Source organism: Dendrobates tinctorius, unplaced genomic scaffold (genome assembly GCF_039654945.1).
Source record: "Dendrobates tinctorius isolate UK_male_01 unplaced genomic scaffold, ASM3965494v1 ptg000086l, whole genome shotgun sequence".
NCBI classification, from domain to species: domain Eukaryota; kingdom Metazoa; phylum Chordata; class Amphibia; order Anura; family Dendrobatidae; genus Dendrobates; species Dendrobates tinctorius.
The window spans coordinates 27,038,005-27,058,715 of NW_027361754.1; the positions used below are offsets into that span (position 1 = coordinate 27,038,005).

The window sequence follows — 20,711 nt, forward strand, 5'->3', positions numbered from 1 at the left end:
GGCCGAAGAGGCGCCCACTGACCGGATAGAGTGCGCCTTAATCCCCACTGGGACAGGTGCGTTCCTGACACAGTAGGACTCATGAATTGCTAAGCGAATCCACCTGGCTAGCGTTGCTTTTGACGCGGCTAGACACTTCCTATGCCCCTCTGGAAGCATGAACAGGGCATCTAACAGTTTGTGGAAGGGAACCGTCCGCGAGATGTACCGTCTTAGCGCCCTAACCACATCCAGGGTGTGGAGGGCCTTCTCAATGCGATGGACTGACGCCGGACAAAAAGAAAGGCAAAACAATTTCCTCGTTGAGATGGAAAGAGGAGACAACCTTGGGCAGGAAGGACGGGGACGTCCTGAGAACTACCTTTTCCTGATGAAAATTCAGGAACTGAGAAGGGCAGGACAGGGCTGCCAATTCCAAAGCTCGTCTGATTGACCTAATTGCCACTAGAAAGACAACCTTCCAAGACAGGACGGACAGTGACACATCCTGCAGCGGTTCGAAAAGAGCCTCCTGTAAGGCCCCGAGAACCAGGTTAAGGTCCCATGATTCCAATGGCCTTCTATAAGGAGGCACCACATGGGAAACTCTCTGAATGAACGTCTTGACCTGAAGTTTGGTGGCAATTTTGTGTTGGAAAAGCACTGACAAGGCCGAAATTTGGCCCTTGAGTGAGCTAAGCGTGAGGCTCGATTTTAATCCAGAATGAAGGAATACCAATATGGCCGGAATGGAAAAAACACCAGCGGTGATCGACCATGATCCTTGCAGCACGAAAAGGTTTTCCAGATGCGGTGATAGATGCACATGGACACAGGCTTCCTAGCACTAATCATGGTGGAAATCACCTCGTGAGAGAACCCAGCCTGTGCTAAAATTCAGGATTCAACGACCACGCCGTCAAAGACAGGGCCCCGGAGTTCTGGTGGTAAATCGGGCCCTGCGAGTGTAGATCCATGCGATCTGGAAGTCACCAGGGGACGTCGGCGACTATTTGTATTAGTTCTGCATACCATGCTCAGCGCGGCCAATCTGGTGTGACTAGGATCACTGGTACTCCCTCCGCTCTGATCTTCTTAACGACCCTCGGAAGCAAGGGAAGAGGAGGGAAGATGTACGGGAGCCAGAACCGGTGCCATGGCAGAACTAGGGCGTCCGCTCCGAAGGCGCATGGATCGCGCGATCGGGCAATGAACCGAGGAACCTTGTTGTTTAGTCTTGAGGCCCTGAGATCCACATCTGGAGTCCCCCAACGATGACAAATGTGCTGAAAGACTTCCGGATGAAGAGACCACTTCCCCGATGCAATGCCTTGGCGACTGAGAAAATCTGCTGCCCAATTTTCTACGCTCGGCCAGTGGAGGATGTGACTCAGTTCATGCACGGCCATCCTGCTCGGGTACCTCCCTGGCAGTTGATATACTCTACAGCCGTGGCGTTGACGGATTGGATCCTGCGAGGAGATAGTGGAAACTCCGTAGAGCTATCTGATAGCTCGTATCTCCAAAATGTTGATGGGGAGAAGTGACTCTCAGGATGACCAATGACCCTGTGCCGCATGGCGACGAAAGACCGCACCGCAGCCGAGGAGACTTGCGTCGGTGGTTACTACCAACCATCTTACTGGGAGAAAAGACCTCCCTTGATTCAGGGAGGACCTCAGTGTCCACCACCTGAGGGCTTGCCTGACCCGCAGTGACAGAGGGATCCGACTGTCCAAGGAGAACGGGTTCTTGTCCCAAGGTAACAGCAACGCGTGTAGAAAGGGACGGAGTTGGAACTGTGCAAATGGAACAGCTTCCATCGCTGCCACCATCTTTCCAAGAACTCTCATGCTGAAACGAATGGAGTGAGAAACCGGTCGGGAAAAAGTCCACGCTGCCTGTTGTAAGGCTTGAGTGTTGTGAGTTCATTCTCCCCTTCACCTTTGATGTCTGATGAACTCCCTCTGCTGGTGAAGAGAGGTAGTGAAATTGATTGGGATGGGAAGAACCTGTCATCTGAGCAGGCGGAGTGTGATTGGACATCTGGAATTTCTGAGTGGATATAAGGCAGCCGACGCCCTGCAGGGCTGCTGGTGATCCTTTCTGCTCTGAGCTCTTGCATCCAGCTTAGTTCCGGTCTACTAAAAGCTAAGTTTTTGCCCTGCTATTATTCCATAAGATTTTGTCTGGTTTCCTTAGTGTTTGTATTCAGCCAGTCCTGGTTGGGACTGGCTGAATTCCATTTTGGTCTCTGATCAGTTGATCTCTTTGCTCTGTTTTCAGAATATACCTGAGTGCTGATATAGTGGTTTTGAAGTCTAGCGACTTCAGGGCCTTTTTCCCTATCAGACGGTTGGGACATTTTTGGTAGGGTTTTTTGCGGATTGCAGCCAGCATCTTTTCTGTCCTGTCCTATCAAGTTAGTTGGGTCCCATCATTTGCTCAGCCTGTCTTTCTGTCTGTGTTTGTGTTTTCATCTGTTTTTCACCGACAATACATGTTGGGGGCTGTCTATTGCTTTGGGGTCTGCTCTGGGGCAGTTTAGATTTCCCCTTTCCTTCTTTAGGCTTATGTAGTTCTCCGGCTGTGACGAGGGGTCTAGGGCACCGTAGGAACCCCCCACGGCTACTGTTAGTTGTGGGGTATAGGATCAGGGGTCTGCAATCCGATAGCTACCAACCTCTCCGGTTTTCTGGACTTAGCTTGTATTTTTGTTTTCTCCTCCTCCGGTGACTCATTCATAACACTTGGGTCTCTTCTGGAGGGTGAATGACCAACCCGCGGGAAGTGTCCAAGATCATTCCTAAAAGGTAAATCTGCTGAGCCGGTTCTGGCAAAGATTTTTCGAAGTTTATCTTCCACCCCAGGCGAGAAAGCGTATTTACTGTTATCCATGGATTCCTCGCAGGCTGGAAGGGACGGACCCTTGATGAGCAGGTCGTCCTAATACGGTAACACCACCACTCCCCGAGAGTGGAGAATGGCCATGACCTTGGTAAAGACCCTGGGGGCGGTGGCGAGTCCGAAGGGCAAGGCAACGAACTGGAAGTGTTCCTCGTAAATTGTAAAAACGCAGGAACTGCTGGTGGGACGGGCAGATCGGAATGTGAAGGTAAGCGTCCTTGATGTCGATGGGTGCTAGGAACTCTCCTTTTTCCATGGAAGCGACAACTGATCGGAGAGATTCCATTCGGAATCGCCATACGTGGACAAACTGATTTAACAGTTTGATATCCAGAATGGGTCGCATCGTACCGTCCTCTTTTGGAACCACAAAAAAGGTTTGAATATAATCATCCCTGAACCTTTCGTGATGAGGGACTGGAATGATGACTCCGACCCTTAGCAGAGCCTGAAAAGCACGAAGGAAGGCTCTTGTCTTTTTCTTGGGGGGAGAGGAAAGGGAAAAACCGAGTTGGAGGGGGAGAAGAAAATTCTCTCTCGTATCCGGAGGACACCAGCTCCGTGACCCACTTATCATTGGGTAGATCTAAGATCTGGCTCCCCTAGATCCAGAAGCCCTAGGCCTGGGTTTCCAAGAGCGGTTAGGGCTGTATGAAACCTGGGAACCTGTGTCTACGCGCGGGGACCGACCTGATCCGGAAGAGAAGGTAGAGGAGGACCAACCGGAATTGTTGCGAGAAGATCGAAAACGCGTCGGCTGTTGGTTGCGAAACGGCCAAACAGCCCCTTTTGTTGAGGAAGGAATTTACTTTTTCCCCCGGTAGTATCAGAAATGAGCTGGTCCAGTTTCTCTCCAAAAAGACGACCCATTTTAAAGGGGAGCGAAGTCAACGATCTTTTAGATGTGGCATCCGCCCGCCAGACGCGGAGTCATAGGGCTCTTCTAATGGAGATCGCATTAGCGGCAGTTTGAGGCGCAATTGGCGGCAACAAACGAAGCGTCTACTACAAAGTCAGCTGCGTGAATTATCTGCCTGGCGACAGTGGTTGCCTCCGGACGAAGATTGGTGCACTGGAAGAAAGTAATCAAGACTTCTGCCCAAGCGGCCATTGCCTTAGTGACCCAAATTGCCGCGAAAGATGGAAAAAAAAACGCTGCTCCTGAAGCTTCAAAGAACTGAACGGGCAAGGTAGTCAATTTGACAAATCGGAGGGGTTTCTGACTGAGGAACCCTCAGAAACAAATAGGAGCGTTTTAGAAGCAAGACGCGATACAGGAGGGTCCACCAGAGGGGACTGTAACCAATCCTACATTAGGTCTGGATGAAAAGGGTATTTAGCCTGAGTAGTCTTTGCCCTGTGATCCCTATGTTTCTGGACGGCTGGTAAATAACCTGTGCACACGCTAGGTTTTCTTAAATGAGATAGGCTGTGCTGGAGCGGGAATATTTTCCTCATCCAACCTCAGAATCCTGTTGACTGATTCTATAAGAGAATCAAGCGACTCTTGATCAGTTGGGGGGATTCTGAGGGACTGACGTGTCAGATTTGAATCCAGAGTCATGCTCGCTGTGAACCTCAGGAGAGGGCGAGCGAGAGCCAGGAGTCGCCGATGCTGAGGCACGAACATGACTAGAGGACGCGACATGGGTCCACTTTTTAGAGACCTGACCATCCCTTGGACGAGTATGGCCCCTGCTGGTGGACGGTTCCCGGCCGACGCCAGAGCCCTCCTCGGGAGGTAAGGACGATTTCCGACTTAAAGGGTTCTCCCGGAGGGAGAATATAGCCTGGGTCAGAGACTCCACCGACCGTGACAGGGACGCAGCCCACTCAGGGGTACTAAACGCAGGAGGCCCGTCAGCAGCGGCGGCGAGGGACATTGGAGCGCAGGTCAGGGTGCAGTCCGGGTCGCAGTCCATGCACAATGGATTAGTCTGTGCACTGGGTAAGGCAGACTTGCAAGTAGTACACGGTAAAAAACACAGTGTGCTTCTTAACAGCCCGTTTAGCCTCCTTAGATTGAGGCATAGGGCTCCTGAAAGGGTTATCGGCAGAGTCTGTCTGCAGCTGCAGGGAATGTGCCGGGAAGGGGTTAAGCTTTAATCTGAGGGAAGATGAAGCTTACCCACAGTCCTGTGCTGTGTCCCCCCGGGAGAAAAAGGGTGGCCCTGTGGTGTCACCTGGTATCCGGCTGTCCAAAGCAGGCATAGCGCTCTTGAAAGGGTTAACGGCAGCTGAAGACATGGCCCCCGAGATTAGAACTGTGCGTCTCGTAAATAAAGAGAGGCGCCAAGAGGAGGGGGCGGCGACGTTGGCGCGGGTGGCGCTAATCAAATTGCGGCCTAGCATGCCGGAAAAGCCGGGGACTAAATTTTTGGCCTACCCGAGCGCCGGGGGGGGGGCACAATGGGGCGCCGGTGAGCCGCCGCTGACATTAAGTCAGCGCTTCTCCCGGGAGACAGGACCCGACCCCATACCTCCACTCCTGTGCTCAGGCAGGTCGTCGCTGTCTGGGGTCTTCCAGCTGTCTCATCCTCCGGGCGATGTAGCAGAGCTGGAGGAGGTCTTGAAGGGGTATTGCTCAATCGATCCACCCTGTGGTAGAGGGATGGAGAGCTCTGGGGCTGATTCAGGGCATCCGAAAAAGCGCTGCTCAAGTCCTTCTCCATGCACTCGTGTGCTTCGTCCTGTTGCTCTTGCCCTAGTATCCGTGGAGTACCGAGCGTAAGGGAACCATCGTCAGAGGAATCAGCCCCATTCGTCGCAGGAAAGTGTACGGGGAGGTATACTCCGCGTGCTTGCCTGTTGTCGGTTCGGGGGAGAGCGGGTCATAGAAAGGAACCGTCGCCCCCTTCACTCCATTAATTAAAAAATAAAAATTTACAGAAAATTCAAAAATAAAATAAAAACGGTGGGGTATGAAACCAGACCCAAGTGCCTCCTACAGACACTAAGCAAAGAACTGAAGAAATCTCAGCCAGCGTGACGGTGTATACTGCAGGGGAGGAGCTAACTTTTTTTCTGGTTTACTTAGTGTCCTCCTAGTGGCCAGCAGCATAACACCCACTGTCTCTGTGTCTCCCAATGAGGCATAGGAGAAACATTTATTTTCAACCTCAGTGCACGTTCCCCCAGGTGCTGTAAGTCCATATTGTCATACAACTGTCCTGGCTGCACACTGGTTTGGAGAACGTTCCCCTAAAACTCTGACTAATCTAGATAGTTGTCAAATAATAAAACAGATAATCCTGCACTGAACCTCCGACGTTCCCATTACTACCAGATCCGGATAGTCATGTGACCAAAGCAGCCAATCACTGTCTGTAGCGGTGATCTGTTAGTCATCGGCTGCAGAAGTCACATAACCGCCTTAACCGAGCAGGAAGTACAGAGACCATTGAGTCTCCCAGAAGTATTGGAATAGGAGTGGCAGGGAATTGGTAAGGGAATACGCGATTCTTTTATAGCATTTCAAGATTACTTTTTTTTTTTCAGTGACCAACCTCCCCCTATAATTCTGACAAAGGGTGAGGATAAATTGCAAATCCCATACCACCAGCTGCTCCGCTCCTCTAAGGTGTTGTCTGACCACAATATATTGACGATCTCGCCGTAGGATCGATCATCAGTATCTGATCTTTGGGGGCCAACAACAGACAATTCCAACCATCAGCTCTTATTTTCTCCACTCTAAGGGTAAATACTTTGAACAAAGCCAGATGTCAGACCTCACTGATAACATATTGACGATCTTTCCGTAGGTTAGGTCATCCATATGCGATCAGTGGAGGCCTGACACTCGGCTTTGCGCCTCTAAAAGGAGCAAATAGAATTTGCTAGGTGCGACTGATGGGTGTCTGACCTCCACGGATTTGTTATTGATGATCGATCCTACAGAGAGGTCGTCAATGTATTGCGACCAGACCACACCTTTTAACCAGGTAGTGCCTCTGTTGTTGCCATCTCCTGACTTTTCCCACAACGTCATATTTGTGCTTATAATTAATGAAGGACTTTCATCCAGCTAAAGAAAAGATGTGCTCAGGTTACACGTTTGATTACATGGCTCTTTCAAATTGTCAGTGTCTAAACCCAGAATTTAAAAGGCTGGATTCCCACATGGATGTTTGCTCTGTGTTGAAAAGAAAAAAAAAAAGTTGAGCAGTGTACCATCACGGAACTCCTAATAGGACAGAATCAGGGGCACTCACCACTGGCTGGTCTTCTGCCTCCTCCACAGGTTCTTCCTTTTTTATCGGTTCCTTCTTCCAGTCTTCTGCATCATCATCTACTATGCGCATCCTAAATGAAATACGTATAATAAAGATCAACAGATCAGGAGAAATTGCTGGAAACTTCAGGAACCAATGTGTTATTCTCATCTGATAAAGTGATGGCATGATGATCAGAGGGGATCCGACAGCAGGGATCCACACTCATGCCAATTACAGGAGTTGCTCTGTGTCCCATTCATCTAAACGGATCCATGTTGCAGTTCCCTGTGACTACTACGAAGGAAAAACACAGCATATGTGACAAAGCAGCTAATATCAGCAATGAGACCCCCTTCCTTTTCGGATCGATGAGGGAGCCGACCTCATACAGTGACGACACATCCTAGCAACAGGAAACTGCAAAAGATCTACACAGCTCGGTGCAGATGTCACAGATTTCCTAAGATTTGTTCTGGTTTTACTACACACAGCAAATCTGTTGCTCTTGGTACGTTCACATACAGCGTTTTTGATGCGGTTTTTATATGTGCAGGAAAAACAAACACAGGGCACGGCCAGAAAACTACAATGAAAACTACATAAGTGTTTTGTAGTATTTTTGTGCTGCAAGTAAAAAAAAAAAGCTTGAAAGAACTGTCAAAAAAAAAATAAAATGAAAAAAAGCAATAAAAATATGCACCATGCATTATTCTCTTACTGTAAAATGCTGATATTTTTTGGAGTATGAAAAAAAATGGATAAAAACCGCTACTTGTAAACAAACCCATATAGTATGTGCAAAGGAGTTTTTTTGGATTGGGTCCGCAACTAAAAAAAAAAAAAAAAAAAAAAATAGAATTAGACTTACCGGTAATTCGGTTTCTAGAAATCTTCCACGACAGCATAGGAGGATGTCTCCACGCCCTAATGGGGGACAGGAAGCACGAGAGGTTAAAAGGTCCCTCCCACCTCTCTCTCACCAGTGACTTATAACTGATTACAATAGCACCGGTTACCTTAAGATTCTCAGAATTTGTCCAAGAATGCAGGGAGGGAAATAGTGGTGTCGTGGAAGGTTTCTAGAAACCGAATTACTGGTAAGTCTAATTCTATTTCCTCTAGCAACCTTCCACGACAGCATAGGAGGCATAACAACCTATACTGCACTGGGGGGGGGGGGGGGGGAGACAATGGCCTGAAGAACTTTTCGGCCAAAGACTAAATCCCTGTTGGACACAAGGTCTAATCTATAGTGTTTAGTGAAAGTAAGTAAGGAGGACCAGGTTGCTGCCTTACAAATCTGCTCTGAAGATGCACCTGCCCTTTCAGCCCATGAAGTGGAGGTAGATCGTGTTGAATGTTTTGCGCCAGGTATGCTTCAGAGATAGCCTTTTTAATCCAATTGGCAATGGTGTTTTTTGCCACCTTCTTTCCTCTGTTCGGACAAGAGGTATGGGTAAATAGGTTGTGGTCGATTCTATATGGTTTGGCGTACTCCAAGTAGTGGAGAATTATACGTCTTACGTCCAGCGTGTGAAACACCTCCTCTTTGGGGTTTGCTGGGTTTTGACAGAATGAAGGAAGAATTATATTCTGAGACATATGAAAGTCGGACACAACCTTTGGTAGAAAAGATGGATCAAGGGAGATAACTATGGAATCGTTTCTAACTGTTAAGTAGGGTTCCTTGATTGAGAGAGCCTGGAGCTCTCCTACTCGCCTTGCTGAGGTTATTGCTATAAGGAAGGCTAATTTGTAGGTGAGGAGCTGAGAAGTACAGGATGACAGAGGCTCAAAGGGTGATTGAGTGAGTCCCGTAAGCATCACATTCAAGTCCCATGGTGGGACAGAGACTAGTTTTTTTGGATGTAGCCTAGCGGCCGATGTCATGAATCTTTTTATCCACCTGTGGTTAGCCAAGTCACAGTCAAACATAGAGCTTAATGCTGATACTTGTACTTTTAGTGTGCTAGGTTTTAGACCTAGTTCCAGCCCCCTCTGTAAGAAATCTAGGATACGGGAAATGTTAGGGTTGTCTGGGTCGGTCAGGTCTGGCAGACACCATGAGGAGAATCTCTTCCATATTTTATTATATATGGCAATGGTGACCGGCTTCCGAGATTTCTGGAGGGTTTTAATTACCGCCTCTGATAGCCCCTCTGGGCTTCAGGCCGCTAACTTCATTCCCCTGAGGTTTGGGTGATGCAGAGGGCCCTGTAAGAGAAGATCGTCTTTTATGGGTAGGATGAATGGCCCATCTACCTGTAGTTCTGTTATTAAAGAGTACCAGCACCTCTTTGGCCATAGCGGAGCTACTAGAATTGTTGGGGTCTGATCCTCCCGGATTTTCCTCAGGGTTGCAGCAAGGATTGGAACTGGCGGAAAGGCATATGCCAGATGGAAACTCCACCTGTGGGCGAAGGCGTCCACTCCCTGGGATCTGCCCCTGGGGTTCAGGGAGAAGTAGTTTCTCACTTGAGCATTCTCTCCTGAGGCTAGTAGGTCCACCTCCGGGAGGCCCCACCTGCTGACTAGTGTTCGAAAGACTCTTCCATTCAGGGCCCACTCGCCAGGCTGGATGCTTTTTCTGCACACGAAATCTGAATGAAGATTGTCCGTACCCCTCAGGTGGACTGCTGTCAGGGAATGAAGGTGTCTTTCGGCCCAGCAAAATATTCGGCCTGAGAGGCCCTCCAGGTTGCTGGACCTTGTGCCACCCTGGTGCCTGAGATGTGCCACTGTTGTTATGTTGTCCGAGTAGACTCTGATATGTTGGTCTTGGACCAGGTGTCTTGCTGCCAGGAGAGCTTCCTCCACTGCTTTCAGCTTCCTGAAGTTTGAGGATCTTGCACTCATTTTCTGGCTCCATAACCCTTGGAATGGCTGACGAGACACTACAGCTCCCCAGCCTTTTTTTGCTGGCGTCTGTTACCGTAACCAGGGGGATCTGGGACCAGTTGATTCCCCTGCACAGGTTTTTGCGGTCCATCCACCATGCTAGTGAAGCTTTCACTGTTCCCGGGGTCTGGACCCTTTTGTTCAGGCAGGTGTGATCCCTGTTCCAGTTTCTTAAGATATGAGACTGGAGTGTTCTGGAGAGGGCCTACGCCCAAGGCACCGACTGGATGCAGGAGGTCATTAACCCTAGTATTGACATGGCTGCCCTGAGGGTCGGGGATCTCTGTCCTCTGAAATCTGAGACTCTTGACATTATAGACGTCTGATGTTCCTCCGGGAGGAAGGACATATGATTCTTTGAATCTAGTAGGATTCCTAGAACTTTTATCTCCTGAGAGGGTTGGATTTGCAACTTCTTTATATTTGGGATCCACCCCAATGATTGGAGAATGTCTAGAGTCTGGGCTACATGGTCTTCCAGGGCCTGGTAGGAGGACCCTATTACCAGTAGGTCGTCCAGGTAAGGTACAATACATATTCCCCGGCTCCTGATGTAGGACACGGCCTCTGTCATAATTTTGGAAAACACTCGAGGGGCAGAGGATATTCCGAAGGGAAGCACATTGTATTGAAAGTGCTTGACTTCCGTACCCTGACGAATCGCAAGCCTTAGATACTTCCTGTGGGAAGGATGTATGGGGATGTGGAAATAAGCAACCTTCAGATCTATAGTTGCCATGAAGTAAGATGGCCCTATCAGAGGAATGGCGGTCTTTACTGACTCCATCTTGAATTTGCGGTATGCAATGTGTCGGTTGAGGCCCTTCAGATTTATTATTATCCTTGCCTCCCCTGTGGGCTTTATTTACTAGGAACAATCTGGAATAATGCCCCCTTCCTTGCTCCTCCACAGGGACCCGAGAGATGGCATTTGAGTGTAGAAGAAGCCGAATGCCGGATTTTAGTGCTGGGGACTCCCGAGGTGGTAGGGAGGTAACTATAATACCCCGCGGGGGGGAGGATTCGAGCTCTAGCAGTAGGCCCTCTCTGATCACACTGAGGAGATCAACTGCCAGGGAGGAAAGAACCTCAAAAGCCTCCCCCCGACCGGGGTTGAGTCATTGTTTTTCTTGTGGTGGTTGCTGTTGCTGCTGGGGGACCAGGATGTTCCTGCCTCTCCCTTTAGCGTAGCTCCATCTTCCCGTCTTTCCCTTTCCTCGCGGTTGAGATGACTGACTCTGGGGGGCTCGAAAAAGACGCTTTCTTGTGGTCCTCTGCTCTGGAAGCACCTTCTTTTTATCTGTGGCCTTTTCTAGAATTTCGTCTAAGGCAGGGCCGAAGACATGTTCGCCTTTGAAGGGTAAGGAACAGAGTTTAATCTTGGATGTAACATCCCAGCTCCATGTTTTAAGCCAGAGGGCTCGCCTGGCGGAATTTGACTGGACCATAGCCCTGGCAGAGGCACGGATCATCTCCATTGATGCATCTGCCAGGAAACCCGTAGCTCTCTGCAAGATAGGGAGGGAGTTAAGGAGGTCACTTCTTGAGGTACCACGAGAGATATGGCTCTCTAGTTCCTCAATCCATTGGAAGAGGGACCTAGAGATACAAGTGGACGCGATTCCTGACTTTAAGGTAAAGGCAGAGGTTTCCCAGGCCTTCCTTAGAAGGCTTTCTGCTTTACGATCCATGGATGTATTGGTGTTCTTATGGGCAGATTTTTCTCCCTATGAAACAAGTGGAAGAAGTATTTTGAGGACCTATACCCAGAGACCGCACCACTAGGACCCATCCCCGGACACTTACTGTGGCTGGGGCAGCGCTGGGCTCTGCAGACACAGGGCAGGAAGACCCATCCATGCTAACAGGGGATTCTCATCTTACCTGTCAGCGTCTTCCAGCGGGTTAATAACAGATTAACCCCGCCCTCAGCGCAGTATTCGTTTTCCCCCTCCTCCTCCCTGGGTTCCGGAGCAGGCACAGCAAGCGCTGGCGAGCTCCACGCTCCGGCAACAACATGAGGGCCGCCATGACAGCGCGTCCTCCACATACCCCGGAAGTGACCTGCACGTGACGTCACTTCCTGGTATCGCACTGCACGCAGGCGGAGGAGGAGAGACCGGAGAGCTACAGGAGGCCTCCGGTCAGGGATCACTGGCCCGCTTTACTCCCCATAGGGGAGCGCGGGAGGGCCAGGAACGGTCCCGAATCCAGGAGGAGACGGGAGCAGATCGGAGGAGGGGAGGCAGCGCCACCGACCACCACTGCCCGGCTTTTTCTTTGGATCCTCAGGTATGCTGCAGCAGCTGGCCACACAGCACACCAGACCTCTCCATGCCCCATGGGGGACAGGAAAGTCACTGGTGAGAGGGAGGTGGGAGGGACCTTTTAACCTCTCGTGCTTCCTGTCCCCCATTAGGGCGTGGAGACATCCTCCTATGCTGTTGTGGAAGGTTGCTAGAGAAAAAAAGGCTTAAAAAATTAATGTAATGCTGTTCAAGTGTTCAGTTTTCAGCATTTTTTTCTGCTTCAGGTTTAGAAAAACGTCTGGTAGAAAAAAAAATGTGCGTATCACTTCTTTGAAGCGGCTCCTGATGGAATCTGCTCCAATGAGAAAAAGGAATATGAAAAATTAAGCCTTACAGGAAATCTGTCACCAGTTTTTTTGTTATGCTACGTAATCAGGGAGCAGCATGAGGTAGAGACCCTGATTCCAGCGATGTGTCACTTAGGGTGTGTGAACACGTAAGTGTTTTTTTCGCGTTTTTACTGGCAAAAAACGCTTAAAAAATGCTTACAAGAAGCATCCCATTTATTTTATTGAATTCTGCACTTTTTTGTGCATATTGAGATGCTTTTTTTCCGTGAAAAAAATGCATCGTGGTAAAAAACGCAGCATGCTCATTAATTCTGAGGAAAAATCCGCATTTCTAACTATTTTCTATAAGACTGGGGACGCTCCAGAAAAAAACGTGCAAAAAAAAACAAAAAACGCATGTTTTCTGGGAAGGAGTCCAGTTTTCAGTCAGGAATTTCCTGCATACGTGGGTACATAGCCTTACTAGTCTGATAGTATTGAAGCAGCAAAACAATGTTTTATCAGCAGATCATCACTACAGCACTAGATGTCTGGTGCCTCCTGATCCAACCAAGTCCCCACCACCAAATGGCAGCTTTCTGCCTATGCACAAGTGTACACAAAAAGCAGCCAATCATTGGTGTCGGCAGGGCTCAGCATTCACAGTATGGATACATCTGCAGCAGAGAAAACTGATTCTATCACAACTGCTGCACCCAGTAAACTAAGTGATACATCGCAGGAATCAGGGTCTCTGTCTCTACATCATAATGCTGTCAGATTACATGGTTAACACTTGCTGACAGATTTCATACACCATGGGTTTTTTCTAACGTCAATGAATATAAGACAGATGCAGATAGCCACTTGCACTAAAAATGGGGTGTGGTAAGAGTTAGACCTACTATTTTGATCTGCCACCAGATTTCACAATACACACAATGTCATTTCTCTCTCAGACTTGATTACTGTGAAAATCCATACCAGAATGGCTGTATAGTCCTGTTATTAAAATTAGCATTTTATGAGCCCAGCTAGAAAGTGAAAGCGCTAATAAGCACAAGTGTATTCAGTCTGCGCCTATCCACCCAGCCTGACAGCTTGTAATGAGGAATGTGAAATATCAGCAGTAGCAGGGAAGAGGGACAGTCAGGAGCTGACAATCAGGGTAGATGGACAAACAGTTGTAGGGAGGAGGCACACCAAGAGCTGTCACTCAAGCCAGATAGGTGGCGATTCAACAGCAGCAGGAACCAGCAAGGAGGTGATGAGCGAGGAGCGGATGAGCAAGAAGATGGGCAGCAAAGAGGGGACGAGCAAAAAGATAGGCAATCATTCAGCAGCAGAAAGGAGGGAAACAGTTGTTAATCAGGCTAGGTGGTGGGAGATTCAGCAGCAGCAGGGAAGAGGGACACTGAGTAACTGTCAATCAGATGGGCAAACATTCAGCAGCAGGGAGTAGATGAGCGAATTTGGTCGGATCGGGTTTCATGAAACAGTGTTTGACGAGTGTGACCAACTTTTTACTATTGAGGCTGCCTATGCAGCTTCAGTAGTAAAAAGATCTATTAAAAATAATAAAAACAATAAAAAATTGGGTTATATTTTAACCTTCCGACATCCCGTGCAGTGTCCCCAGGCCTCCGCGATGCTCCGGCAGGTCCCGTTCCCTGTGATGCACTACGACAATGACCTTTGATGATGTCGCGGTCTCGCGAGACCGCTACAGTATCGCGAGAAAGCGACGTCAGCAAAGGTCATTATCGCAATGCATCACTGGGAAAAGGACCTACCGCGTGTATTGCTGAAGCCTGGGGACGCTGCGCGGGACATCGGAAGGTGAATATAACCTGATTTTTTTATTTTAATTCTATTTTTTACAGGGATATGATGTGGGATATTAGTGGTAGTTGTCCGATGGCTCTGGCTGACGGGTTGATGTGGGATATTAGGGGTAGTAGTCGGGCGGCTGTGACGGGATGATGTGGGATATTAGGGGTAGTAGTCCAGTGGTCTGACAGAATGCTGTGGGATATTAGGAGTAGTAGTCCGGTGCCTCTGACGGGATGATGTGGGATATTAGTGGTAGTAGTCCGGTGGCTCTGGCCGACGGGACGATGTGGGATATTAGGGGTAGTAGTCCGGTAGCTCTGACGGGATGATGTGGGATATTAGTGGTAGTAGTCCGGTGGCTCTGGCTGGCGGGACGATGTGGGATATTAGGGGTAGTAGTCCGGTAGCTCTGACGGGATGATGTGGGATATTAGGGGGAGTAGTCCGGTGGCTCTGGCTGGCGGGACGATGTGGGATATTAGGGGGGAGTAGTCCGGTAGCTCTGGCTGGTGGGATGATGTGGGATATTAGGGGTAGTAGTCCGGTGGTTCTGACTGATGGGATGATGTGGGATATTATAGTGAATATGGCTATGCGGAGAGGGTGGAACTCTACACTCAGCCTATATATATATATATATTCATTATAATTTGTTATAACTAACCGTGGTTAGTTACTATATATGTCACAGTATGTATACTTATATGTTTGTTAGCCCACACACAAAATTCAACTTCTGAAGAACCTCCTAACACACACCTCAGCTACTGCTGATTATAATACAGACCTCAGATACTGCAGAACGTGATTTTGAGTGAAGCCTGTATCTGACATCCTTATATTATACGTACATATATTTATTACAGCACATATTATGTAAAGGTTGTAATACATATTCTGTATATAAAATACAGAGATATATTGATTATATATATCATGTGTCGTGTGTGTGTTATACATATTATATATACACACATACATACACACGACACACCTAGATTATGTTTAGAATGTGATAGCTACATAGATAGATAGATAGCTAGATAGATAGGTAGACAGAATATATACCGTAGATACATAGATAAATAGATATCACCACGAAACAAAAAAGGTGATAGTGACACTTGGTTCATTGGTGAAGAAAGGGGAAATTAATTTTTAATTTTGGTCATTCATGATGGCGCTGTCCCGTCGTCCTATTTACCACCGGAGGGCGGGTACCTACAACCCTGAGTTGGGCCCCATTTTCTTAATATTGAAGCCATGTCTCTCTTTCAGCTGACCTGTCCTGTTCTAAGGACGTGCCATCAAAAACATGGCTGCACAGGCAGCGATCTACAGCTAGCCAATCAGAGTGCACAATCACAGATATATGCAAATGAGCTGGTGGCAAAAAGAAACAACCAATGACTTTTCCACTGTTTTCTCCTAAATATTCAGCAGGGGCAGTCATTGTCAGCAGGGGTGGGTTATTTTGTCAACAAGTCACTTTTTTTCTTTTTTTTTTTAAGTCTCCCTAATGTAAAAGCTTAATAGGCACATAAATAGAGCTGAGGTTTTCATGTATAATCATGTGCGGAGCTGAGATCATGGTAGTGTAACATAACGGTATCTGCCATCAAGCTGAAATAACATCTATCAGCGAGAACAGGCGTATGGGATAGACAGGCAGATCTGAGAGTTCTCATACGTGGCTAGGCCGGCGCACATATGTAGCTGACAGGACATCGTCAGACTCCAGATAGGAACTACGCTGCATCAAGTGGTCCTCCACTGCACACACTTTCCTACAGGTTTGGTGGCTCATAGCTTAGTGACCGTTGCTGGGGTTGTAGGTTTAAATCCCACCGTGGGCACATTCACACAGTATTTTAGGTTAGTGCTGCTTTTCTCCCGTCTTCTAAATATTAACTCATAGACTGAATGTTGGTTTATGGGAATGTTACCCTAGTCCATTCCTCAAGAGCCACCAACAGGTCATGTTTTCAGGATATGCTTAGTATTGTCCAGGTGATAATTTCAATACCTGCCCGGGCAAGGATTCCATCAACTGGGACATACTAAAGTCATCCTGAACACATGACCTCATAGTGGCTCCTGAGGAATAGATTTGGGGAACCCCGGTCTATACAGTAGAGTTGACCATAGAGAGGAAGTACCAGACTTAAAGAGGTTGTCTGACCCCTGAAATCCAAATTTATTTCTTTTGCTAATCTGTGCTATATTGTAATATACAATACCCATATACATTTTGCTTTTTTCTTCTACCATTCCTTAATTCTGAATTTCACGTGATTCCCTGCATTCAATTTGGTTATATCTGGCTCAACAGACCAGGCATTTTCTTGGCATTCTTTTTTTTTCTAAGGTCACAGCCAGAGCTAGTCCTACCCTCTGCCTGCCCAGTACACACTCAATGGCTGTTAGTATCTGCCCCTGCACTTACCTCTGTCATTCATCTCTGCATAGGAGCTGACAGGGCAGCGATCCGGTGTGCTCATCTGTAGTTCAGTAATCTACCTCACATCCACAGTGGTGACAGAGCCATGGCATGTCCTCACATCACATCAACAGTGGTAATAGAGCCATCACATGTCCTCACATCACATCCACAGTAGTGCTAGAGCTGTCACATGTTCCCACATCACATCCACAGTAGTGACAGAGCCATCACATGTCCCCACATCACATCCACAGTGGTGATAGAGCCATCACATGTCCTCACATCACATCCACAGTAGTGCTAGAGCTGTCACATGTTCCCACATCACATCCACAGTGGTGACAGATCAATCACATGTCCTCACATCACATCCCCAGTAGTGCTAGAGCAGTCACATGTCCTCACATCACATCCACAGTGGTAATAGAGCCATCACATGTCCCCACATCACATCCACAGTGGTGATAGAGCCATCACATTTCCTCACATCACATCCACAGTAGTGCTAGAGCAGTCAAATTTCCCCATATCACATCCACAGTGGTAATAGAGCCGTCACATGTCCTCATATCACATCCACAGTAGTGTTAGAGCCGTTACATGTCCCCACATCACATCCACAGTGGTGACAGAGCCGTCACATGACCTCACGTCACATCCACAGTGGTGACAGAGCCGTCACATGTCCCCACATCAAATGCACAGTGGTAATAGAGCCATCACATGTCCTCACATCACATCCACTTTGGTGACAGAGCATCACATGTCCTCATATCACATCCACAGTAGTGTTAGAGCCGTCACATATCTCCACATCACATCCACAGTGGTGACAGAGCCGTTACATGTCCCCACATCAAATGCACACTGGTAATAGAGCCATCACATCTCCACATCACATCCACAGTGGTGACAGAGCCGTGACATGTCCCCACATCACATCCACAGTGGTAATAGAGCCATCACATGTCCCCACATCACATCCACAGTAGTGTTAGAGCCGTCACATGTCTCCACATCACATCCACAGTGGTGACAGAGTCGTCACATCACATCCACAGTGGTGACAGAGCCGTCACATGTCCTCACATCACATCCACAGGGGTGACAGAGCCGTCACATGTCCTCACATCCACAGTAGTGACAGAGCCGTCACAGGTCTCCACATCACATCCACAGTGGTGACAGAGCCGTTACATGTCCCCACATCAAATGCACAGTGGTAATAGAGCCATCACATGTCCCCACATAACATCCACAGTGGTGATAGAGCCATCACATGGCCTCACATCACATCCACAGTGGTGACAGAGCCATCACATGACCCCACATCACATCCACAGTGGTGACAGAGCAGTCACATGTCCTCATATCACATCCACAGTAGTGCTAGAGAAATCACATGTATCCACAGTGGTAAGAGAGCCATCACATGTCCTCATCACATCCACAGTAGTGCTAGAGCCGTCACATGTTCCCACATCACATCCACAGTAGTAATAAAGTGTCACATGTCCTTACATCCAGGGCTGTGGAGTCGGAGTCGTTGCTCATTTTGGTGGAGTCGGAGTTGGAGTCGGTATAAAATGGACCGACTCCGACTCCTAAAATATATAATAAATTGGGTACAGTAATTCAATGCAGAATATGCTGAATATTTTTTCATAGGAGTTTGGGAAAGTTATGAAATGTCCTATAAATGGCTGTTATATTCCTGATCTAAGGCTACATTCACACACAGCGTTTTTCCTGTGTTTTTTGAGGATACGTTTTTCAGCTGCAAAAGCAGATCATCTTTTTAAAAAACTGCATCACCTGAAAGGTTTTTGAGCTAATAGATAATGTTTTCAATAGCAAAAGCAGATTAGAAATCTGCTCTGTCTATCCATATCGTATCTGTACCAAAAAGAATGAAAACCGGGTAGTACACCAATAAATATTCTGTTCTATCTAAATATCTTGATTATTGGATCACAAAAATGATTAAATGTCTGAGGTTCACATTGTACTACAATAAATTTTTCACTTAAATATAAGCAATATGTGTGGGAGTCGGAGTCGTGGAGTCGGAGTTGGAGTCGGTGTAAGGGAAATTGAGGAGTCGGAGTCGCAGGTTTGGCTTACCGACTCCACAGCCCTGCTTACATCACAACCACAATGTTGACAGAGCCGTCACATGTCCTCATATCACATCCACAGTAGTGTTAGAGCCGTTACATGTCCCCACATCACATCCACAGTGGTGACAGAGCCGTCACATGACCTCATATCACATCCACAGTGGTGACAGAGCTGTCACATGACCTCACATCACATCCACAGTGGTGACAGAGCCGTCACATGTCCCCACATCACAACCACAGTGGTAACAGAGCCGTCACAAGACCTCACATCACATCCACAGGGGTGACAGAGCTATCACATGTCCTCACATCCACAGTGGTGACAGAGCTGTCACATGTTCTCACATCCACAGTGGTGACAGAGCTGTCACATGTCCTCACATCCACAGTGGTGACAGAGCCGTCACATGTCTCCACATCACATCCACAGTAGTGTTAGAGCCGTCATATATCTCCACATCACATCCACAGTGGTAATAGAGCCATCACATGTCCCCACATCACATGCACAGTAGTGCTAGAGCCGTCACATGTCCCCACATCACATCCACAGTGGTGACAGAGCCGTCACATGTCCCCACATCACATCCACAGTGGTGACAGAGCCATTACATGACCTCACATCACATGCACAGTAGTGCTAGAGCCGTCACATGTCCCCACATCACATCCACAGTGGTGACAGAGCCATTACATGACCTCACATCACATGCACAGTAGTGCTAGAGCCGTCACATGTCCCCACATCACATCCACAGTGGTGACAGAGCCGTCACATGTCCCCCACATCACATCCACAGTGGTGACAGAGCCGTCACATGTCCCCACATCACATTCACAGTGGTGACAGAGCCGTCACATGTCCCCACATCACATGCACAGTAGTGCTAGAGCTGTCACATGACCTCACATCACATCCACATTGCACAGTGCAAGGCTCCTGCTCTGGCGACATCTGCAGACACTTCTCATTGACCAGGCAGGTTATATAGTAATATACAGAACGTCCAGCTCACAGGAGAAGAGGACTGGCTGTGCTGGGAGCTGTAGTACACCACAGGTGGCTCCATTACTGTCTTACCCCTTCCCCTCCGGCCTCGCCTTCTTTTTCTTCTTCTTCTTGGTAGGTCCATCATCTAAGCTCCCTGGGTCCAGATAGCGCTTCAAGTATTCGGCTTTAGAGATGCCCAGCGCCTTACTTGCGGGCGCAGCCATGTTTCCGGTGGCGGAAGCTAAAGTAACACTTCCGGGTCGGCAAATACCTTCCTGCGATCAATATCTGGTGACGTCACCGCATGCGCTGCTTCGCCCTATCTGCCCTCCGCCCGGCTGACGGTTCCATTTTAAGCTGGAGGGGAATGGACTTAGGTGCTGCTACTGGTACAGTCCAGCTGCTGCACAATTGCACGCTGGGACTTGTAGTTTATAGCAGCTGGAGTGACACATGGTGAGAAAAATCCTGGAATTCTGCTCATTGCTGGTCTTTACACTCCTAGCATGCACTGCCTGAAACCAGCATGCTGGGAGTTGTAGTTTCCCAAGAGTTTTTTTTTTCCTGGCCAGCATTATATATTATTGGGCCTCAATTCCCATACTAACTCCATGATCAATTCCACTAACGTTATTGGAGCAGGTGCTGCAGTGTAAGGCATGGCAGACGGAAAAGTGATTTGTATTGTTTTTTTTTTTTGCAGCATCGTCTCCGGCACCACAAAGATGCAATTTATTGATTA

At 48.1% G+C, this 20,711-nt stretch overlaps 1 protein-coding gene across 1 annotated transcript in view; it reads right to left on the reverse strand.

The window, feature by feature from the left end:
* BUD13 (BUD13 homolog) overlaps positions 1-20,297 on the reverse strand; it is a 41,566-nt gene extending 21,269 nt beyond the window's left edge. The window contains exons 1-2 of the mRNA XM_073585190.1: positions 20,060-20,297; positions 7,101-7,191 (exon numbers count right to left, since the gene is read on the reverse strand). Of these exons, the coding sequence (XP_073441291.1) occupies positions 7,101-7,191; positions 20,060-20,193 (225 nt within the window). The 5' untranslated portion in view covers positions 20,194-20,297. The remainder of the gene's footprint in view (positions 1-7,100; positions 7,192-20,059) is intronic.
* Positions 20,298-20,711: the final 414 nt, after the last annotated feature.